The sequence below is a fragment of the Microchirus variegatus genome (genome assembly GCF_963457635.1).
Source record: "Microchirus variegatus genome assembly, chromosome: 8".
Classification (NCBI taxonomy): domain Eukaryota; kingdom Metazoa; phylum Chordata; class Actinopteri; order Pleuronectiformes; family Soleidae; genus Microchirus; species Microchirus variegatus.
The window spans coordinates 11441062-11462787 of NC_139809.1; the positions used below are offsets into that span (position 1 = coordinate 11441062).

Genomic DNA, 21726 nt, shown 5'->3' on the forward strand with positions numbered 1-21726 from the left:
AATTGAATAAAGTTTGTCCTGCCAGTAATTATGTTTATTATGTGAACACTCAAACACTGTTTATAATTTTTTTTTTACTGCTTTTTTATAAAGAGATGAAATTAATATTGATCAGAACTTCGTCCAGCTCATATGGTCCCTGGCGAAAAAATATATATCTAGTTAGAGATATGGAAACTGTGATTGACATGGTAAAACAATTAAAAAAATAATAAACAACAATGCATAAAAACATGACATGCAAAAATGGCAAAAATTACCAAAAGGAAAGCCACAGCACAAGAACACAATGATTAAAAAGACAGTGAAGCTAGGACGTGGATATATTCAATATTCAATTGAAGATTTCTTACCTCAGTGGTCAAACTTGCTTCTGTATGAGGATGATCAGGAGCACAAGTGAAAGCAGTCATGGCGAGAGGATAGATTTTATTGCCCTCTGGAGGAGGAGGAGGGACATGACCAAACAGTCTCCTCCCCAGGTGGAGAGAGCTGACTTGAAGTCAGACGTCTTCTGTGAAATCACATGACTTTTTTTTCTTTTCTTTTTTTCTGGTCCGTAATGGCAATGTGAGGGTTGGTCGACCATGGAAACAATGGACCGACCAATCAGCAGCGCCGAACCACCAGCTCAGATCTTGACCACAACCCTGGTCACACCATTGTCTATATGACTTTGCAATATGACGTACAGTTCACCTAAGTGCAATACACACGTACATTAACTTGTGTGCAGTCCTGTTTTACTGTAAATATCAAGCTCATACTGTGCAAATTCCGGTAACTTAATAATGTATATTCTATTGTACCTGTTCATAGTTTTGATGTCGATATTTTTCTATATTGTACGTTCACAGATGTGAAAATGCACGTTAATTATTCATTACCTTTATCTTTACTGTCTCTGCGACTGTGACACCGAGACAGTAAAGATAAAGGACAGAGACAGGAAGAATAAAGGGTCATCTTATCTTATACACTGCGTGCACAATTATTAAGCAAGTTGTGTTCCAGAGGATTCATTTTATTGTTGAACAAAAACACTTCTCTCAGTCAATCCAAACTGCTAATAAACCTGAATATTTAACAAAGGAAAAGTGAGTTCCCAGGAGAATATCTGTGTGTGCACAATTGTTAGGCAACTATTAGTGTGCAATGTTAGTTAGGGCTGAACTCTTCACATCTCACTTGTTTATTTTTGATTCATTAGAGCAAGAATAACAAATAAACACTTGTTTTTATGTCGTTTCTTGTATTTGCATTTTGTACTGTTCATAAAGGTTGGAGTTGGAAAATATGCATTGAAATGACTAAGGCCAAAATATGAGATGAACACTCAAGCAAATTCAACTTCAACACGTAAACTGTTGGACTTTAAATGACACAGATTTGACTTATTGTTCATGGAGAGCGATTGGCTTAAAATAAAACTCTGCGGCACAGCCGGGTGTGGTCAATCCTGCAAGCTTCCTCTGTAACCTCATTACCACCTCTTGTGCTGCTTCTGCGGGTTTGACTGCGCTGTGCAGAAAAGTCAAGCAGCTTGTTGACTCTAAAGAGAGTTCAGGAGATAATAATGATACTGATTTACACTTATAGATTGTCATTTTGTCGGCACATAAACATGTGCATCAAAGCATTGCTCAGCAGATTTATCATGATTGATCAATAATTATGCAATGACCTTACAGCTATGGAAGAATATTGCTTTCACTTGCATGTTTCCACTCTGTTTTCTTCAAAGAATGATATCATTTTGATACAATATATACACATACTGTTGTTTGTGGTTTAGTCTGTTTACTTGATGGGTGTGCCCCTGTTTGAAATATATTGGTTAAGCAAACAAAACGTGCTTACAAGGGCAGGACAAATAAAAGACTGCTAACAGAGGCAAAGAGGTGAGCTTTACAGCACAGTCGTAAAAAGGAAAGCCAAGACAAGCCAACCTTTCACACCTCTTTACGGACTTTGAGCTCAGGATGGCGCCAACAAAGGTGATCTGCAGTTCTTATCCAGCAAAATCTGGCAGTGTACAGTACACACCTGTGACCTTGATAAGAAACCTGCCAAGTCTGAAGCCTGTCAAGTGAATCAAGTGACTCGTTGGACAGTTCTATTCAACTCACCAACAACAACAGTACAGCAAAAAATATTTGCATTAAAAAAAAATATTTTGTAGACTACAAATCATGTTTATGTTTTGAAATCATGTTTTGGCATGTGGCGCCACCTACCGCCGTCTAACAATCAATCAATCAATCAAGTTTTATTTGTATAGCACTTTACAATAGCCAGACGGTACCCAAAGTGCTTTACATAAAATCAATAAAATAAAACAGAAAGTGCTACTAGTGCTGCAGGGTGCTGGAGGCCTTCTAAAAGTACATAAAGTAGAAAACAGGTAAAATAAGTACACCTGAGAGAAGGACTACCCTAGTCAGAGTTAAAAGCCAATCTAAAAAAGTGTGTCTTCAGCTTCCATTTAAAAAGGCTGAGGTCAGTAGTGGTGCGAATCTCAGAGGGCAGCCTGGGAGCTGCGACAGCAAAAGAGCGATCGCCCCACTGTTTACGCCTGGACCTCTGGACCTCTAACAGGAGCTGGCCAGAAGAACGGAGGGCTCTGCCATGATCTACCTTTCTACCTTTGGTACAACAGGTAAAATCTCTGACAGGTAGGAGGGAGCCTGGCCGTTAATGGCGTAAAAAACAAACAATAAGAGTTTAAAATCAATTCTAAAACAAACTGGAAGCCAGTGGAGTGACGACAGCACCGGGGTAATGTGTTCCCGCCCGGACGTGCCTGTTAAAAATCGGTCCGCAGCGTTCTGCACGAGTTGGAGACTCGAGATTAAAGACTGGCTAAGGCAAAACATAGAGTGCGTTACAATAGTCCAGTCTTGAACTAATAAAAGCGTGGATAGCCTTCTCGAGGTCCTGCCGACTTAAGAAAAAAAGGTTTCACTTTGGCCAAGAGGCGCAGTTGAAAAAGGCTTGTGCTGACAACAGACCTAATCTGTCTGTCAAATCTAAGCCCGCTGTGTGGTCGTTCAACCAGGGATTAGCCTTGGTTTTGGTGCTTTTTTGCCGAAAAGAGGCAACAGAATCCAGGATTGCAGAGCATGTAGAATGGAAAGTGGAGAGTAAGGTGTCTGAACAAAGGGGAGGAACCAGTCCACTGTCAGCATACAGCTGAGAGTCCCCAAAGGCGACAGCAAACTCTCTGGCCGTTGATGGAGTAAAGATACGGCGTCTGCGGGCTGGGGAGACAGGTTTGTTGGGAGGTGGGGGGACAGCGAAATCAAAAACAACAGGGATCAATCATTGCAGTCAGTAGAGTCTCAGCTGCCGAGCAACCATGGGTTGCCAGTTATGTCAGAAAACGAAACCTAAAAGACCTCGGTATTTTGAATTTGCACACCTATAAATTATGGTCCGAATGAGATGAGAGATGGCATTCCATAAGTATGGTTGACAAAGGGCCTCAGGACATTTGGGACTCTAGATCTTTGGGAAGATCTAATATATTGAGTAGCAAAAAAGAACTCAAGGGGTTTATATTCCACATGTATATTGGCGTTAACAGTATGTTTGAAAAAGAGGGGCTTAATTGCATAATAGTTATTGGACGGAGCTATGTGAAATAGCCTAACACTTTTCCAGAAATAGCAAACACATTACACCCCTGATAGACTACACAAGATCAATCAGATAATCTCTCAATACTGTTCCAGGTGCAAATCTGAAGCTGGCTCTCTTAATGGTATGTTCTGGTCCTGTTTACAACTACTGGGAAACAATACTTTGAACCATATCGGAGATAGCTAAAATAAATATTCCACCTGAACCAAGGTTAACTCTATCAGGGAACATGTCGATGCTGCGCGTAACAGGCAACAAAATCAGATTCCTAAAATATATTTGATAATAGCTAATACATGGATAGCTCTTAAATGGAAGAGTGAACACCAACCTCTGCCTCTCTTTGGCTTATTGAACTGACCTATTGTTTTCCCAATGCGAAAATAATAATAATCTGAAACAAAGGGCGAATAAATTCTAATGAATATGGGGTAATGTGACTGTGTCACACCTAAACCAGACTCTGTTGCTGACTAGAGAAATTGAACTATTTGACCTGTTTTTCCTTTTTTATTTTCTTATTTAATCATTCTTTTCATTATTTGTTTTATTTAATTATTTATTTACGTATTTAATTTCTGCCTATTTTAAGATGTATCTAAGTGTCAATCAAATGCAAAGGAAAAATTCAATATTCAATTCAAATTCAATAGACACACACAAAACAAATGTAATTTGTATGTATCTGTGTAATTACTTGCACTTTTATAGTTCAATGTCTGTTATCTCCCTGTTTCTTATTAACTATGACGTGTGCTGGTCACCCTTGTAAACCCTTTTATCTGCTTAAATAAAATCAAACAAAACCGTCACGTGATTTCTGTGAAGAAGCCTGTGGTTTCAAATTAGCACTCAAGCAGGAGGAGGAGGAGGAGGAGGAGGAGGAGGGCGGAAGGAGTGGGCTGTGCTTCTCGAGCATGGATTTATTATACAGGGGTCTGCAACCTGCGGCTCTAGAGCCACATGTGGCTTTTCAACCCTTCTGTTGTGGCTCCTTTGAATAAAACAAAGTCTATTTTTATTTCATATTCATTATCTTCTTTCAAATTGAACACCTTATTTAGAACCCAAGGTGATAAAATTGCTTTAATATGTTGTCCATCATATTTTTACTGTATCTGTACTGTACTCCAAATATTGCATTATCTATTTCAAAGTGAGTTATTTTTAATTTCATTAATTTCCACAAACAATGGAATTCTGTGTTTAATTCCAAGGTAGTTTTTCCTCCATATTATAAAATGTTGTCTATAAACAGCAATGAAATTTTTATTTTTTATTTTTGTACTTCTTAATGCAACACACTCATTATTTTGTATATAGTATTTCTGTATAAAAAACATATATGTATATATAATCTTAATTTTTATGGGTCAAATGGGTCTTGCGGCTCCAGATTAATTTTATTTTGATGGAGAGGGGACAAAAATGGCTATTTTCATACTAAAGGTTACAGACCCCTGTATTATAAGAACTGGATAGAGCATCACTTTGGCTCTGTTCATTCCGATGGAGTTTCTCACCCAGCGCATATGCCCAAAGTTCCCAAAGACTTCCTGGTCTATTTCCGGGTTGTGGGCACCATAGAGCAGTGGTTCCCAACCTGGGGTGCGGGCCCCCCAAAGGGGGAGATGCCTAAGTTCATGGGGGGGGGGGGGGGGGTGGGGGGGGTGTGCACTGCTTTGTCTGCTCTGAGGTTACCAAAATTATATTTGTGAAGATTCAATTAATAAAATACCTGAAACATATTATTCATTTGATCCACATTTAAACGGGCATTGCAGCTGTCAACGCAACGGGTCCTTCCCATAATTAAAGCTCCCCAGTGTGCAGAGGCGATTCTAGAGTCTGTAGGGGCCCTAAGCAAAAATTCCCAGGGGGCCCTTCCTTCCAACCAGTGTTCATCACCATTATGTTACAAATAATCTGGCACCAACAAAAATATATATTTTGTTCATAATGAATGAAATAACATGGAAAAACCCTGTAATTAAAAAGTATGTGAAAATATTAATGTAAAGAACAATAAAATACTGTAAATAGCTTTTGAAAAACTATATAAACTTAGTAAAAAAAACATTACACTGTAAAGAACCCACTTTATAAAACAATATAAATATATAGAACAATAAAATACTGTAAATAACTGAAAAAAACTATATATATACTGAGTAAAAAAAGATATGCATTATACTGTAAATAATCCTCTTCATTTTCCAATTTGCAGAACGATAACATCACACAGGTTAAAGTGAGGTGGGGCCCCTTTAGGGAGGTTTCCTAGTGAGATGTCATTGCAAATCGCCCATTGTTGTTTAAGGGGGACGGGGGAGACGGCTGCTCACTGAACATTTCAGTAAAAACAGCCCTCAGGCTCCGAGTGTCGGGGGCCCCCCTATCGGCTCGGGGCCCCGAGCAGTTGCCTGCCTTGCCTGTTCACAAGCTGCGCCTCTGCCAGTGTGTGAGTCATTCTGAGAAATAAGATTTGTCTGGGCTTTTTATGGCATTTAGGAACATTTTTCAAAAATGAAACTCCATGAATTAAAAACATATATTATATAAAGATCTATAAAAGCCTGTGTTCATCCCGTGGACACTTTTACAGGCATCTCAAAATTCTCTTTTTGGGCACAATGAGTATTGTTTGTTGCAGTACTCAGAGTGGCCACCATGACACAATTGTCTTCAAGGCAGAGGGGGCGGTGCTCTATCCAGATTGTATAATACATCTCTCTAGCCACCCCCATCTCCCCTCTCCATCCTCACAGCGCCACTGCATTCTCCCCTGAACCTCCACATGCAGAGCAATGGCTGAGAGGAGGTGAGAAATAAGAATGATTTATTCAATGCTGTGTTTTGAACAGAAGACTAATTTAAATGTTGCGGTCAATGGATGCACTTTAGAGTGGGGAGTTTAATTAAAACTCTCCGAGCAGAATAAATAAATCAATAAAGAAAAAAAAAAAAAAAGAAGAAGTTTGAGGGCATTGTTGATTATATGGTGTAATTATCAAGGATTATTGGAGTAAATGGGTATGTGCACATGTGCAGTGTCCTCTTAACTATACGACAACACATTCAGAGCAGACACGACACGAATACCAGGCTGTTGTTGGCAGTGAATCTGAAAGTGAAAGTAAGAAATTGCTTCACGCAGAATCAGAGCTGGAGGAGCCGGGAGTTATGTTGCAGCAATAATTAAATAACAATAATTCAACGTTTATTAATTATTATTAATTAAATTAAAATGAAAAGCCCTCCACGATACTCCATTGTTGTGTTAACGCTCTCAAAACGGAGTTAACGAGTTGAGACAGGACGAAGAAATCCTGCTGAAGTTTTAAACTTAACAGACAGGTGCCACCTGCTGGAGAAATAACTGTAGTGCATCTTAACTTTTTTTTTTTTTTTAAACATTGCGTTAATATGTATTGATAGATTATTTGTGAATAAACTATTGTCACCCGTTTGTCTCAAAATAATTACATATTTAAAAGATGAAAATGATGATCAGCCCCCCCTTTGTTATTGTTAATGAATCACACGAGAGAAGACCGTTAAAGGCAATCGTCAAAAGGCACATTTCATTGTTATATATACAGTTGAGGCCAAAATTATTAGCCCCCCTTGTGAAATGAGACAAAACGCTTGATTTCTCTATGGAAATGACCATTAACAACAAGTGTTTATATTGCATTTGTTTCCAAAATAACACAGACAAAATGTCCACTAAGTTTGATTTGAATATTTTATTGATACACTGAATTGAAACAAGATAGGGCAAAAATGAGACGTCCAAAATTATTAGCCCCCTGCCCATTAATAGTCAATAGTGTACCCTTTCTGAGCCACAACTGACAACAACCTCTTAGATTAGTTCTTTACTAGGTTGGCACAGGTCTCCTGAGGGATTTTGGCCCATTCTTCCATTCCAGTTGGTCCAAAGTGCGTGGTTTCCAAGCATCATCATTCACCTTGAGCACCCGCCACAGATTCTCAATAGGATTGAGGTCTGGGCTCTGTGCGGGCCACTCCAGCACCTTGGTTTTGGTATCCTTCAGGAACTGTTGGACCAATTTGGATGTGTGCTTCGGGTCATTGTCTTGTTGGAAGACCCAGAGACGACCTAAGGATAGACTACGAGCAGATTTCTGCATGTTATTCCTCAAAATTTCAACATCATTTTCTTTTTTCATGATGCCATGCACCCGAACAGGGCTCCCTGTGCTCGAGGCTGCAAAACATCCCCACAGCATGATGCTCCCACCACCATGTGTAACTGTGGAAGCTGTGTTCTTTCAGTTAAAGGCCTCTACCTTTCTTAGCAAAACATACGCCACATCCATATGCCCAAACAGTTCCACTTTAGTCTCATCAGACCAAAGCACAGACTTCCAAAACTCATCTTTACCTTTCAAATGTTCACGGGCAAACTTCAGTCTTGCTGTGATGTGCCGCTCTTTGAGTAAAGGGTTTCTTCTCGGACGATGGCCGTGGAGCCCACCACGATGAAGAGCCCTCACAACTGTGTTCCTTGAAACATCAACTCCAGAAGAGGCCGGGTCAGCAACAATCATATTGGCAGATGTCCGGGGGTTCTTGCCGACATCTCTGTCGATTTTCCTATCCAGAGTTCTTGAAATCTTGCATTCACGACCACGCCCAGGTTTGTGTTTTCCTGAATTTGTCTCCTTGTACTTGGCAATGATGCAACGTGCAGCGGTTCTAGACACCGTGAAACACTTGGAAATGGCAGTATAACCTTCCCCCTTCTCATGAGCCTCCACAATCTTCTTTCTGAGCTCAAGACTGATTTCCTTTGTCTTTGGCATGATGAGTAAAAGTAATCCCTCTCAATGTGCACAGGTGCCCTGTTCCTTGGAGTCCTTTTATGCTGATTGAATGCTTAGGTGTTGTCCGGAAGCCAATTGACTGCATAGGTGTGGTTTGAAACCTGATTGTTTAATTAGGCGTGTTTTGAAAACAAAAATACACATGGGGGCTAATATTTTTGACCACCCCATTTTTCACTTTATTTGATATAAACCAAGACCAAGAAAAATTTATTTTATATCCAAAATGTACCAAAAGCAACTAAATAGCACTGGTGAATGTTTGATTGTATCAAGTTTTATCAATGCTGCAAACACTGGGAAGAATTTTAGGAAAATGTTCCATAATTCCTGGGGGGCTAATAATTTTGGCCTCAACTGTATATATATAAAACATCTTGTTTTTTTTTAATATATCACATATATATATTAATATACGTATGTTTAATAACAACAACAAGACAAAGACAGAATTGTAAGAAAGTTAAAATTCCAAAATCATAACAAATTGTCGAAAAGCCTGCGTTAAAAAAAATGAAAAGTTGAAGATTTGAAGTTCAAAGGAGTAAAAATAACTAAATAAATGATCTAAATCTTCTAAGGGTAAATGAAATCGAAATATTTAGGTGAATAAATAGGATAAGGTTTTAAAATACACCAACAAAAGGAACACAATATATTTAAATACATAATACTACATAAAGGCACAAAGCAATACCTTCAATGCCCACCAGAGGGCTATGTCTCCCTCTCCAGAAGGCAATAGAATAAACCACTGTGGGTACAAAAGTGGAAAAATTTGTTATTAACATGTTACAAAATTAATTTTGCCCTGTTTTCTGTCTCGCAGGAATGAACTACTCAGGACCATTTCAATTTTCTTCTGGACCATCTGGTCCATCTGGTCTATCTGGTCTATCTGGTCCATCTGGTCTATCTGGTCCATCTGGTCCATCTTTGACTGGTATAAGCTAATTTATCAATAAATGCATGGAACGTCTACCTGTCTCATTGCTGTCCAATGAGTCACTTGACAGGGGGATGTCTTTTGAGTGTAATGAATCCCTAGATTCCATTCATCCATCCATCATCTACCGCTTTATCCTCCACCAGAGGGTCGCGGGGGGTGCTGTGCCTATATCAGCTGACAGTGGGCGATATGGGGAATAGGTGAATTGGTCACTCTAAATTGACCCTAGAATCAATAAAATGATTTGTTCAAAAAAAATGTGTTCACCGAATGGTTCAAGTGCTTAGCAGGAGCCCAGTGCCCTGCCATGTGAATCACATCCTCCACGACAGTTCTGTGTGCAGACGAGTGAAATGTGGTAACATATAGCCTTATTTTGAAAAATAAGGGCAAAAACCAACCTCTTTTTGTAACGTAGTAGCAATCTCCTTCCATGAATTTAAGGCCATTTGTCTCTTGCACCAGAGGGCTATGTCTCCCTCTTCAGAAGGCAATGGAAGAAACCTCTGTGGGTATAAAAGTAGAAAAGATAATAAGTTAATAACGTTACGAAATTAATTTTGTCCTGTTTTCTGTCTTGCAGGAATGAACAATACAGGATTATATCCAAGTTGTACTGCTCCATCTGGTCCATCTTTGGCTGGTATAAGCTCATTTATCAATAAATGCATGGAACATCTATCCATCTCATAGCTGTCAAATGAGTCACTTGATAGGCTTCTGGGCAAACTGGGCAGGTTTTTTATCAAGGCCACCAGTGTGTACTGTACACTGCCACATTTTGCTGGATAAGAAATGCACAAGTACAGTTACTGCACTATTGAAACTACATGCCGTCTTACCTGGTATAATGTTTGTTCAGAAAAAAAATACTAACATATATGAGGTGGGAACAGCATCCCTACATGTAGTGTATCTAGATGTTGAAAAACAGTGATGCTTAACGGGATGAGTTTTGAGGATCATAGGCCTGATTAATGGAACCATATTATGCAAAAATCAACCTTTTAATCATTTTAATACTTATATTTGGGACTCTGGAGGCCCTATGAGTAGGCAAAGTGTGAAAAAAGATGACTCCCTCATGTTTTTGTGGTCCTCCTTAGTCTAAGTACAGGAGACAAAACACTTCTGCACTCGTTGTGACGTCACAATGAGACATTCCTGGAATTGATGTCTCACGAGCTCGGCTTTGTCCCTAAAAATGTGAGAGTGCAGGAGTCCGGAAGAGCAGAAGTCCGTGTGGAAGTGTTCTATTTTTGGCTGCACAGTGCAGCACAGAGTTCTACACAGACTTCCAGCCTCAGAGGATTTACGTGTCCAGGAATACATTTTAGACGACATATAAGACGGCAATGTAACTGAGCCTCAGTTACGGTGATGTAGTTTCCTGTGTCTCATTTGCATTTAAAGAGACAGGCACTCAAGAGCGAGCGTTCTGAACAGGGCTGTTTTGGCAGAGTGATTGAACTGCTGTGGTGCTTCATCCTTAAGGTATTTTGACCAAAGCATGTCACAGACATGTTCACTAGGACACCAGGAAACTAGGTTAACTTAATAGGGTATAATATGTCTCCTTTAAATAAAAAATAATTAATTTCTTAACTCAGTCTGAGAGCACAGTGCAATACCGCCAAGGCCCACCAGAGGGCTATGTCTCCCTCTGCACAAAGCAATGGAATAAACTATTCTGGGTACAAATTGGAAAATTTAATTTGTTATTAACATGTTACAAAATTAAATTTGTCCTGTTTTCTGTCTTGCAGGAGTGAACTATTCAGGATTATTTCAATGTTCATGCAGCCCGTCAGGTATAAGCTCATGTATTAATAAATGCATTGAATGTCTATCTATCTCATAGCTGTCCAATGAGTCACTTGATAGGCTTCAAACTTGGCAGGTTTCTTATTAAGGCCAACAGTGTGTACTGTACACTGCCATATTTTGCTGGATAAGAAATGCACGAGTACAGTTACAGCACTATTTAAACAGCACTTTATTTAAGCTGTAAATCAGCCAAAACCTCACATGATTATAGCTGCTTCGCAAAGACTTCTGGAATAGCCTTCATTGTCAAACCTCCACCGCATGAGAAGTTGACGATTAGTGTGGCAACTGGGACAGCCCATGGCGCTGTGACGCATTTTGACAACACCCAGACAACGAATCTACACTTCACAGGATCAAGGCTTCTCATAGGCGCACCAGTGTGACTGGGAAAGGGCTTCTTGTAGCCTCCTTCATTTGGAGTGAGGTCACTGGAGGTCCAGTGCCGCACCGATCACCATCTCGTCTACCTGAAAGCCCCGCCCACTGGGTCCAATGACAGGCGGGGAACCATACAGACGATATGGATGCTCTGTTTGCTTTAATATTATCATCATTATTGTTGATTTTATATAAGGCTTTAATAAACTCCTTTATACAGGCAAGTACAAGTATATGTACGACTTTAGAGCGACTTTACAGACCCCTGGTGACAAAAATGTGGAATGGATTTCCAGACTGCTCTGCTATCTGGCTGCAAAAAGTGGAATTTCCTGAACCAAGGCATGTCTCAATGAGACGCGGAGTAATGATGCATGCCTTGGTTCAGGAAATTCCACTTTTTGCAGCCAGATAGCAGAGCAGTCTGGGAATCACTTGTGGAGACATCTCAGAAGACAACATTGAAGCACAGATGGATCGGAAATCTCTACAGTTGAATTGGAAATTTCCGATCAATGAATTATATCTGTATCGGAACCTGTTAATGATACTGGATTGGCCCCATCCCTACTCTGCATGAATCATTGTCATTTTGTTTCTTGGGCTATAACGTTCCCAGAAAACACTACACAAACAATGTGAAATACTGTAATAATGGAATTTACTCAGTTAAAGGTCTCTACAGTTTCTAACCTTTAACCCTTTCACACTTACAGGTCTGTAGAGCTGCAGCATCTTCAGCAGTCGAGGCAAGTCGCCCAAGATGTGGTCGTACCACTGATGAAAGGGCTCCATTCCTTCAACGATGTCTCAGAGATGCTCCTCTGCATGGAACCAGGCATCATCCTCAATTCTAAAAGCCAGCGTTTTCATGACATCAGACAACAGATCGAGAAGATGGATCAGCAGATGCAGCAGTCCCAGTACATCGCAAACACTGAGCTTCGACGCATAGACGGACAGACCGAGCATCTCACTGCAGAGCTGAGTCGTTTAGAAAATCAGAAGAAACAGAGAAAGAGGGAGTTAAATGACTTGAAAACGACGCTGAAGTCACACAGATCCACTCTAGAGAGTTACCGTGAAAGTGTGAAGCTGGAGAAAAGAAACCTGAGGTCAGCAAAAGAGACCAGAGATGACATGAGAAGAAGGAGAGATGATGCAGAGAGAAATGCACGTATTGGTGCAGGTTTATTAGTTATCCCAATTGTAGGGTGGATTGCAGGTAAGTGAACACAGCTCTAAATGTTGGGTTATTTGAAGGAGGCTCACACTGCCAACAAGTATTAATCTGTACTGTTTGTTTTCAGGGCCTATTATTATTGGTGTTTCTCTTGTAGAGTGGAATGAGACCAATGATGCTGTAAACAGAGCTATTGAGGAGGTGGACAGGTGTGAATCTCAGGTGAATATCTACTCTGCTAAAGTTTCCAAATACAGTTCCAGGGTCAACCAAGCTGAACGTGACATCGATAAGGCTGACAGAAAGATAAGCGAGACTGAGGACAAACGGCGTTCTGTGTCTGTGAAGCGAGTGTTTGTTGCTGATTTTCAGGTGAAAATTAGACGTGTTGTCCGTCACCTGGGACAGCTGAGTGCGGTGGGGAGTGCAGCAGAGGTGCAGACCAAATACATTATTGTGCTGGAGCCTCTGATTAAGTTATTTGAGGAGATGACAACAGCACTGAGTCGCATCACTGGAGATGAGCTGCTGCACAGGCAGAGCATCCACTCATTGATGAGCAACATGAAAAAAACCCAGAGAAAACTCAAGCAGTTTGTTGACTCTAAAAAGAGTATTACAGTAGATTATGAAGATTACTACTGATTACAATCATTGCAAATCTCCAGAACCACAAAATATAAGCACCGCTCCAGTCCCTCACTTGCTCCCTGTCAGCTGATTTTGAAATTGTATTTGACTAAATTTTAACACTTTAAATGATCTTGCCCCTATTAGTATCTCCCAGCATTGAAGTTGGTATGTACCTGCTCAGCCACTGAGATCAACTGGTGAAGCACTACTGGTTATTGAAAAATCTAAATATGTGTTAAAAGGAGACCGAGCTTCTGCCATGAGAACCCAGACACTCTGGACCCTCTCCTTATTCTGTTAAAAACTTTTTTTAATCAGAGTTTTTAAGAATGTGTGTCATACATATACATATTCGGATTAGATTGACGAGGCTTTGTTGATTCCACATTGGGAAAATTCACTTCATATGTCATTTGTGGTTTTTTTCTCTTTCATTTGTTTTCATTGTTCACTTATTTTACATTTAAAAAAATGTGTAAAGTTAATCATACATTATTAGTGAGTTCCATTTATCTCACTTGCAGTCTAGTGCTGTTGTTGTTGATTTTGCATATCAAGTGCTTGTTTTTTTGTGAATTACTGAGATGTTTCATTTAAAAATAAACTGCAGTTTTTCCGTACAAATTAAATCTTAATTTATATTACAATAAAACATTTTGGACATTACACATCTGGTTGCACAGGGGTGTGGTGAGTGGAAAGCTTCAAAAATGTTTCATTTGAGATCTGAACTGTTATTTGTAGTGTAGATGTCATCGGCGAGATGACCTTTATTTAATTACAATCTTTTAAACAAAGCACAATGGAAATGTCTATTGAAAAGAACTTCTATGAGTAATGTAAAGCCTACACGTGCAGCAACATAAAGAGTACATGTACAAACACAGTAGGCCTGGAAGAACAAGACATATGATGGAGTCTCATGATAACATGTATCGCGTGAGGCCTCCCACCCGTAGCTCCCGCAGGCGCTGGCAGTGTCGAAGCATGTTCAAAATCCCCAGAAACTGTTTGTCCACTCTCATCTGTGTGAATTCCCGGATGTCATCCTCCACCACAAAATACTGACCTGTAAGACATTGGAGCACAACTGTAAGACCAGTGCTACGTATGTTAGTTTGGACGTACTTCCATCCATCGCACAGAGCGTCTCAAGAATCATGTCAATGTGGTAATTATCAATTCTCGTGTGCAACCTGAACACAGCAGTCCAAAGTAGAGCTGGCATCAGGGAAATGCTCAGAAGACAACGCCAGAGCTTATGGTTGCTTGTTGTAAAATGACACGAGACGGTTGCAGCAACAACAGGCGTTGGTTGCAAATGAAAGACAGTTTTTGAGAAAGCTACTGCCAAGAAAAAGGCTGATGCAGAGACCAGAGTGAACATCGGTGCTGCGTTTGACCGGTGGTGACAACTGACAGTAAAGGGCTGCAAAGTGATGACATGGTGGCTCTGTTTCTATCTATAGAGGTAGGTCCAATTTATGTCTCACGTCAGTATCCAAAAAAGTTACACCGAAAAGTACCCAAAGTTACCGATGCTGCGCAGTACGCAGTAAATCCGTGTCCATTGCGCATTCCTGTGCTCTGGAGGCGTAGCTTCAGAGGGAAGTGTGAAGGACTTTTGAATTCAAAATGTAGCCTGCTCAAACAGTTTTTCCCAGGATCCACAACTCTAATTTAATGCAATCAGGAGTCATAATTCCATAAAGAGGTGGTTGTCTGCTTATTAAGTTACGCTGTTTGTCAGGGAATTAATGCCCTCCATTTCATTAAAACAAATGTGAGCTGAGGCAGGGGAATGCTGGGAGGTTAGCCATAACACGACATCACTAACAGCTTTAAGTTACAATAAGAAGCTGCTGCCGTGGAGAATAAATTAAATATTGAATGACTGAATAAATCTTTACCCTTGGTCAGTGGTTATCAAACATTCCATACCACAGTACCACCTGAGAAAATTGAGCTCTCAAAGTAACACCATTATCACCAGCGTTAAAATAGGCCAATACCAATATGATAAACAAATACTGATAGTCTTGTTTTAATCTGTGGGCGCATATAACATTTTTCAGATGATACTACATTGATATCAGAACGTTGACAATAAACTGAATGTTCAATAAACCGTATACCATAATGAAAAATCCATAAATCACAATCGGCGACATCTGCCGTCACAGTACCTTTTGTATCTTTCGTCTCCTGATCCTTGAAGCGCTGGTGCAGCTTGCGTGCATTATTATTCAGAGTTTTCACTGACTGATGGAGGATCTTGTATTTGGCTGTTACAGCTGTGTTCAGGCTCTTCACCGCAGCATTGAGTTTGTCATAGGATACACGTCCTTTCATGTACCTGAGCAACACACAAAGACAGAACAGGTACGTTAACTCAGCAACTGGACATTGAGGACTCTCCTGCTGTCGTTGCTGGCACTTCTCACTTGACTTTATTTAGACATTATACAGAGATCAGATTAGATTTGTAAAGCGACCTTGAGATTAGGAAAGGCACTTCAAATAAAATATATTATTATTAGAGTTCTGGAAGGAGCATCCATGGAGAATGTCAGGAGTGACTTCTGTGGACATTTGTGTTCACACATACAGCCACTCTGGACAACCTCCCTCAATATTGATGTTGTCAAAATTAATATTTTATAAAAATAACTATTTTTGCCAATAATACCAACCCCTAACTGCCGGTGCAAGCAAAGATTATTTTCATAATCATTTACTCGATTATTAAAATGTCAGAAAATGTTGATCTGTGCTTGCAAAACTCAGGCACGATGATGTCTGGGGTTAGGGTCAAATGTCTTGTTATGTCCACAAACTTTCTTTCATCACATGGAGCAAAGAAACCAGAAAACATTATCAAAATAGTTGATGGTTAATGTAGTAATTGATTAATAATTGATTACTCGAACAATTGTTGCAGGTAAAATAGCATATGTCAGCCAAAAAGACAGTACATGACATCTCCAGCTCCTCCGTATCCCTCAAAGGAAAGCGTGGTGATAAAATCCTTAATATGGATGAAAAAATTTTGTTGTCTTGGTACTGTTATTTGTAATGCTCTCATCCCCATTCTTTGTCTTATCCGCACTTACTGAGGGATGCTCTCAAACTCTAGCATAGTGATGAACTCCATTTCTCTGACGTGGTTCTTGCTGGACTTTTTGACATTTTCAAGTTGAACAGCTGCTCCGTCGTTCTTGTTCATTACAGGTTCTTTGCCACTGAGAGATGGAAGAAGGAACATTACATAAATTATGTCAAAAAAAAAGAAAAGTAAAACATCAGAGTGGTAATGCCATAGCCTACTCGCAATTTTTACATAATTGTTTTATAACAATAAGTTGTTATAACTGGAAAATCATTACTTGCATTAAACTTCGTAATATTGACTGTATGTTCAAAAAAGTAATATTTTCATCTTTATTTTTATTTAACTTTTTTTCTCCCCAACAATTTAATTTGACCAATGCTCTGTCAATGACGTCATCTGGCTGTAAGTTGAGCTTTAGCGCCACATGCTGTCTAACTCTCTACTCGCACTGATGTGGTGAGAGTAAGGGTTGCTGTGTGAACATGTTGATTAAAAACAGAATAAATACAACATATGTAGTCCTTACTTTGCTGGGCCTTTCTTCACAGGCATGTGTGCGGGCATGTTGTCCTTCAAGTGATTGACATTCTCCACATCCTTGTGAAATGACTCCTCAAGTTCCTGAAACACAGAAGACATGTTCCGTGCTCCATCAAGGTTCAACTTTAAGTGAAACCATATCATCGAGTTGTTCAGTTTCATGTCATTAAATGTGTGGATACAGTCTCTGTGGCTAGTTGCTACATTCATTTTTAGTTTTAAGCGGCTGCATGTAGGGATGGTATCATTAACTGGCACTCACTTGGAACTGCTTCCTCACTGGTCAGTAACCAACCTATAATAATGAAGAGGCTTCAAAAGCTCATCATTAGGCATGGGATGATTGTGCTAACCCTGAGATTAACAATATTAATGCGATGACTGGAAAATGGGTTTTAATTAGGGCTGTCAAAAGATAGAAAGAAAAACATTTTTTAATCAGATTAATCACAGGGTAGCTGTAATCACGATTAATTACCATTCTTAAATATGCCAAAAAAATTCTAATTTTCTCTTTATATTGTTGTAGGAACGGAGAGTTAAAAAAGTGTGTGAAAATATAAATGTAAAGAACAATATAATACTGTAAATAACTTGTAAAAACCTATACAAACTGAGTATAAAAATAAACATTATATTGTAAAAAAAAAACACATTATAAGACAATATAAATAAATAGAAAAAATAAAATGCTGTAAATAACTTAAAAATAAAACTATACATTGCACTGTAAATAACTCACATTATAAACAAAATATTAAGTATAGAAGTTAAATAGTTTTCTTGGGGGTACTAAACCCACAGCAGGAAATTCCTCATCAGCACTTTGAAGCACTGCTTCTACTAGTTAGCGTTAGCGTCAGTTGGCATTCTGACGCTAATGTTAGCTGCTGTCTGTGTCCCCGTTAGTTAGACAGTGACTGTTAATGTTAGGATTATATCATTATCTGCGCCAGTAGCGCCACTTACAACTGTGTGTCTTTCTTTCTTTTTTCTTCCTCTTCTAACTTCCTGATTGATAACTCCTCTTAATTTTCCTTCAGCTTCACACAGGTTAACGTGAGGAGACGTGGGGCCTCTTTAGGGAGGTTTCCTACTACTGAGATGTCAAGGGCAAATCAACCCTTGTTGTTTAAGGGAGACGGGGATGCAGCTGCTCACTGATGCATTTAGGCTCCGAGTGTCGGGAGCCCCCCTATCGGCTCGGGGCCCTAAGCAGTTGCCCGCCGCCTTGCCTGTTCATAAACTGCATGTCTACCCGTAGCGCGATGAAAGTGAGAAAGTGCGTTAAAAAAATTGAAAATTCATTCATTTAAAATGAATCATCCTGCGTTAACGCGTTAATTTTGACAGCCCTAGTTTTAATATAATATTTTCTAGATTCTTAAACAGGTGCTGTACTTATGGTGGTCAGATACATGACAAATAGGACATATATATATATATATATTTTCCTACAAAATAATTTCATGAGATCATATATGATTGATGAATGGATTAATTAATAATACGTCATGAAGAAAGAAGCAGCTCCCCATAGGCACAATAATCACAAGAAGCTGTATGCTGGCAAGTTGGGACAGGATTTTCAAGTCACTCACGTGAAATACTTATGATTTACAATTACACGATAACAGAAATACAGGATGATTAACAAGTGCTTTTAATCGCGATAAGAGATAATATTGAATATTGTCCCATCATCAAGTAGTACTGGAATCAGTATGGGTATCAATAAAATCCTAATAATACCCATCCTTATCCAGCATGCAACAGATGATGATTATGATGATGAACAACTGATCACCATGTGCGAAACAGTCAAAGGATGTGATTTAAGAAGACATTTGTTATAGATAATTGAGCAATCAAAAACAGAAATATGATATTGCAGCCTTCGCTATTTGACGTGAATCTGTGACAACTAATGAGAGGACAGCACAGGCTGATGGCAGCGGAAACTTGAACAGGCATACAACTGCGATATACCAGAAAGAAGAGTAGAGAAGGACAAAGAGAAATATGACATCAAGAAACATGGTAGAGGTCGTGGACAGCACTGCTAGTATAGAGTGTAGATATGCAGAATGAAGACAAGTTTCACACATCAACCAGTTTTTGTGACCGAGATCCTCCTTTCCCATCACTCATGTAAGGTGAACTCACCACGAAACTAGCCTACGCTGTCGGGGGCCGACAGCAAGGGGTATATCCGCGAACTTGTCCAATCCTCAACTTTCCAATATACCCAAAGTATACGCACTCGCACCTGCCACTAACTGTTTTAATTAATTATTAAAAAATTCAACAAAATAACTGTTAAATATTATGATATAATGCTGACTACACTTTATACATGTTCAAAGTATCCATATAAACTCGATATTGAACACAGAATACCTGAACTCATAAATTTCTCACTAGTTTTTAATAAAAGTAGTTAACCTATTATACCTTGTTAAATATTATGAATATTAAAATGCTAACCACACCTGCCATATCTTCAAAGTGTCCAAATGTCATGAAAAAGCATACACTGTTTATTAAATTTCATGAAAAAGCATACAATATGTTCAAACTTTCCATTCAATGCATTAATAAAGGAATGGAGGCTTAACTATTTTTTATATGATAATTAATACATTTATATTATAATGTAATAAATATTATGAATAAGTGCTGAATAAACCCATGATATCCTCAATGTGTTAAAATGAGCTCAATAATAAAGAAGAAATGCCATAACTATTTTTTCTGTGTTCACTAATAAGTTAATCAGTTAACTTATTATGTAACTATTACTAATCATAGCCAAAGTAATAATGATTGTACTTGTAGATAGTTGTTACATGAATCATTGTACAAAATTTGAAGGCAATATCTCCATCAGTCTGGAAGATAAAGCCGAAAATGTGTTTTTAGCGTAATAAATTAATTAATTTGATAATTAATAATAAAGCTACAAAGATAGGGATAATTCTCAGAAGGTATGTGATGCCCATGCAAAATTTGAAGCCAATACCTGCAATACTTTGGAAGATACAGGCGAAAATATGTTTTTATATCATTAATTAATTAATTAATTAATTAATTAACTAATTAATTAATAATAATGGTAGACAGCTCAAAATCAATAGGGATCATCTACAGGGGGTATGTGACCCATAAAAAAAATAAGAAAATTTAATCTCAAACGCCTTTCCAGTTATCGCGTTAACGGCTAAAATCTGCGGACGTGGACGCGCGTGACCAATTCCATAATATCCGCGCGCGTTTCTCGTGGATATAATAAACAGCACATGGTATAGTAAGGGATGAGATTCTACAACTCTGAAAGTCATGGAGTGGGAACTTGACTTTAGCTGCACAAACGACAGGCCTCCGTTTACCTTCAGATGCTTCAGCTGCTCCCTCTCTCGACCAACACATTTTTCCAACTCCTCCAAAAGTCTCTGCAGTGCAAAGAGTTCTTGTCCAAGTTTCCTTATTATATTGTGGGGCAATGCTGAATGTGGAGAGAGGGGAAAAAAGGACCACAATTAAAGTCTCACACAACTTAAAGTGATAATTCAGGTACAGTTTTGAATTCTGATGGTATGAGGCACTGAGATGTGACTGTGTCACTGTCTGTGTTGGTGCTGTTGAACATCACAGCAGCTTTTGAGACAGATGTCCATACAGTCCTTATTACTCGTCTGAAAGATTATGTAGGTATCCGTAGCACTGCATTTAAATGGTTAATCTCTAAATTAACAAGCAGATATTTCTCTGTTATAATTGTAGTAATTGTGAGTTTGCTGCTCCTAACCTCCGGAACAGGTTACCCCCTGATTTGGGTTCCATCAGTGACCTGGGATTTTTTTTTTTGAAGTAAACTCAAAAATTTATTTGGAATGGCTTTTAAGATTCAGTAGCACTGGGACACTTTCCGTCTGTTCTTAACTGTACATTATCGAATGTTATTGATCCTTATTTTATTGTTTTTCCTTACGGTTTTATTGTGTGTTTTTGATTGATTGATTGACACACAGTTGGTGCAGATTGCGCTAAGCACAAATGTCACAATCATCACCAGCTTACGTCTACAATATTGTTCTTACACTACCACTTTTATTTCACTGTTAGACAGTCTTTTCTGTTTGGAAACTGAAGACTTTATTTTCTCTGCAATGACTACTTGTCAGTTCCTCATATAACCACATCGTTGCTTGTCCAGCAAATACATTCCAATATTTATCAGACAAAAGTACAAATCACAAGTGTCTTACCCACAACTGACAGATCCAGCATGCGTTGTAAGGATGATATCCTGTCATGAATGTGGTGGCTGATATCCTCCAGCTCACTCATTTTCCTAAACAAGGACACAGTCACTTCAGTTAAACGGTTACATTGTACAGTTCATGGACACAATCACATGAGGAACATAGGACTTAATGATACAGATAAGTACAACAACTTATGTCCGTTGTGACCCTATTTTAGTGTACGATCACCTGATTGTATGCATTGTTGTTTTAATGAGCCTTATCTATATCAAGAGAAGGGTCAATTGTACAGAGGCTGTCATTTTATAGCCCACATTAATAGACAAACTAAACATGAT

The 21726-nt window shown here is 38.9% G+C and overlaps 1 protein-coding gene across 1 annotated transcript; it reads right to left on the bottom strand.

The window, feature by feature from the left end:
* Positions 1-14388: 14388 nt before the first annotated feature.
* On the bottom strand, positions 14389-21470 carry ska1 (spindle and kinetochore associated complex subunit 1; the record flags this gene model as incomplete). The annotated part of the gene is made up of 6 exons (XM_083893762.1): positions 14389-14537; positions 15655-15824; positions 16582-16710; positions 17107-17201; positions 20510-20625; positions 21389-21470. 6 exons carry the CDS (start codon positions 21468-21470, stop codon positions 14389-14391), a joined length of 741 nt encoding a protein of 246 aa, XP_083749888.1.
* Positions 21471-21726: the final 256 nt, after the last annotated feature.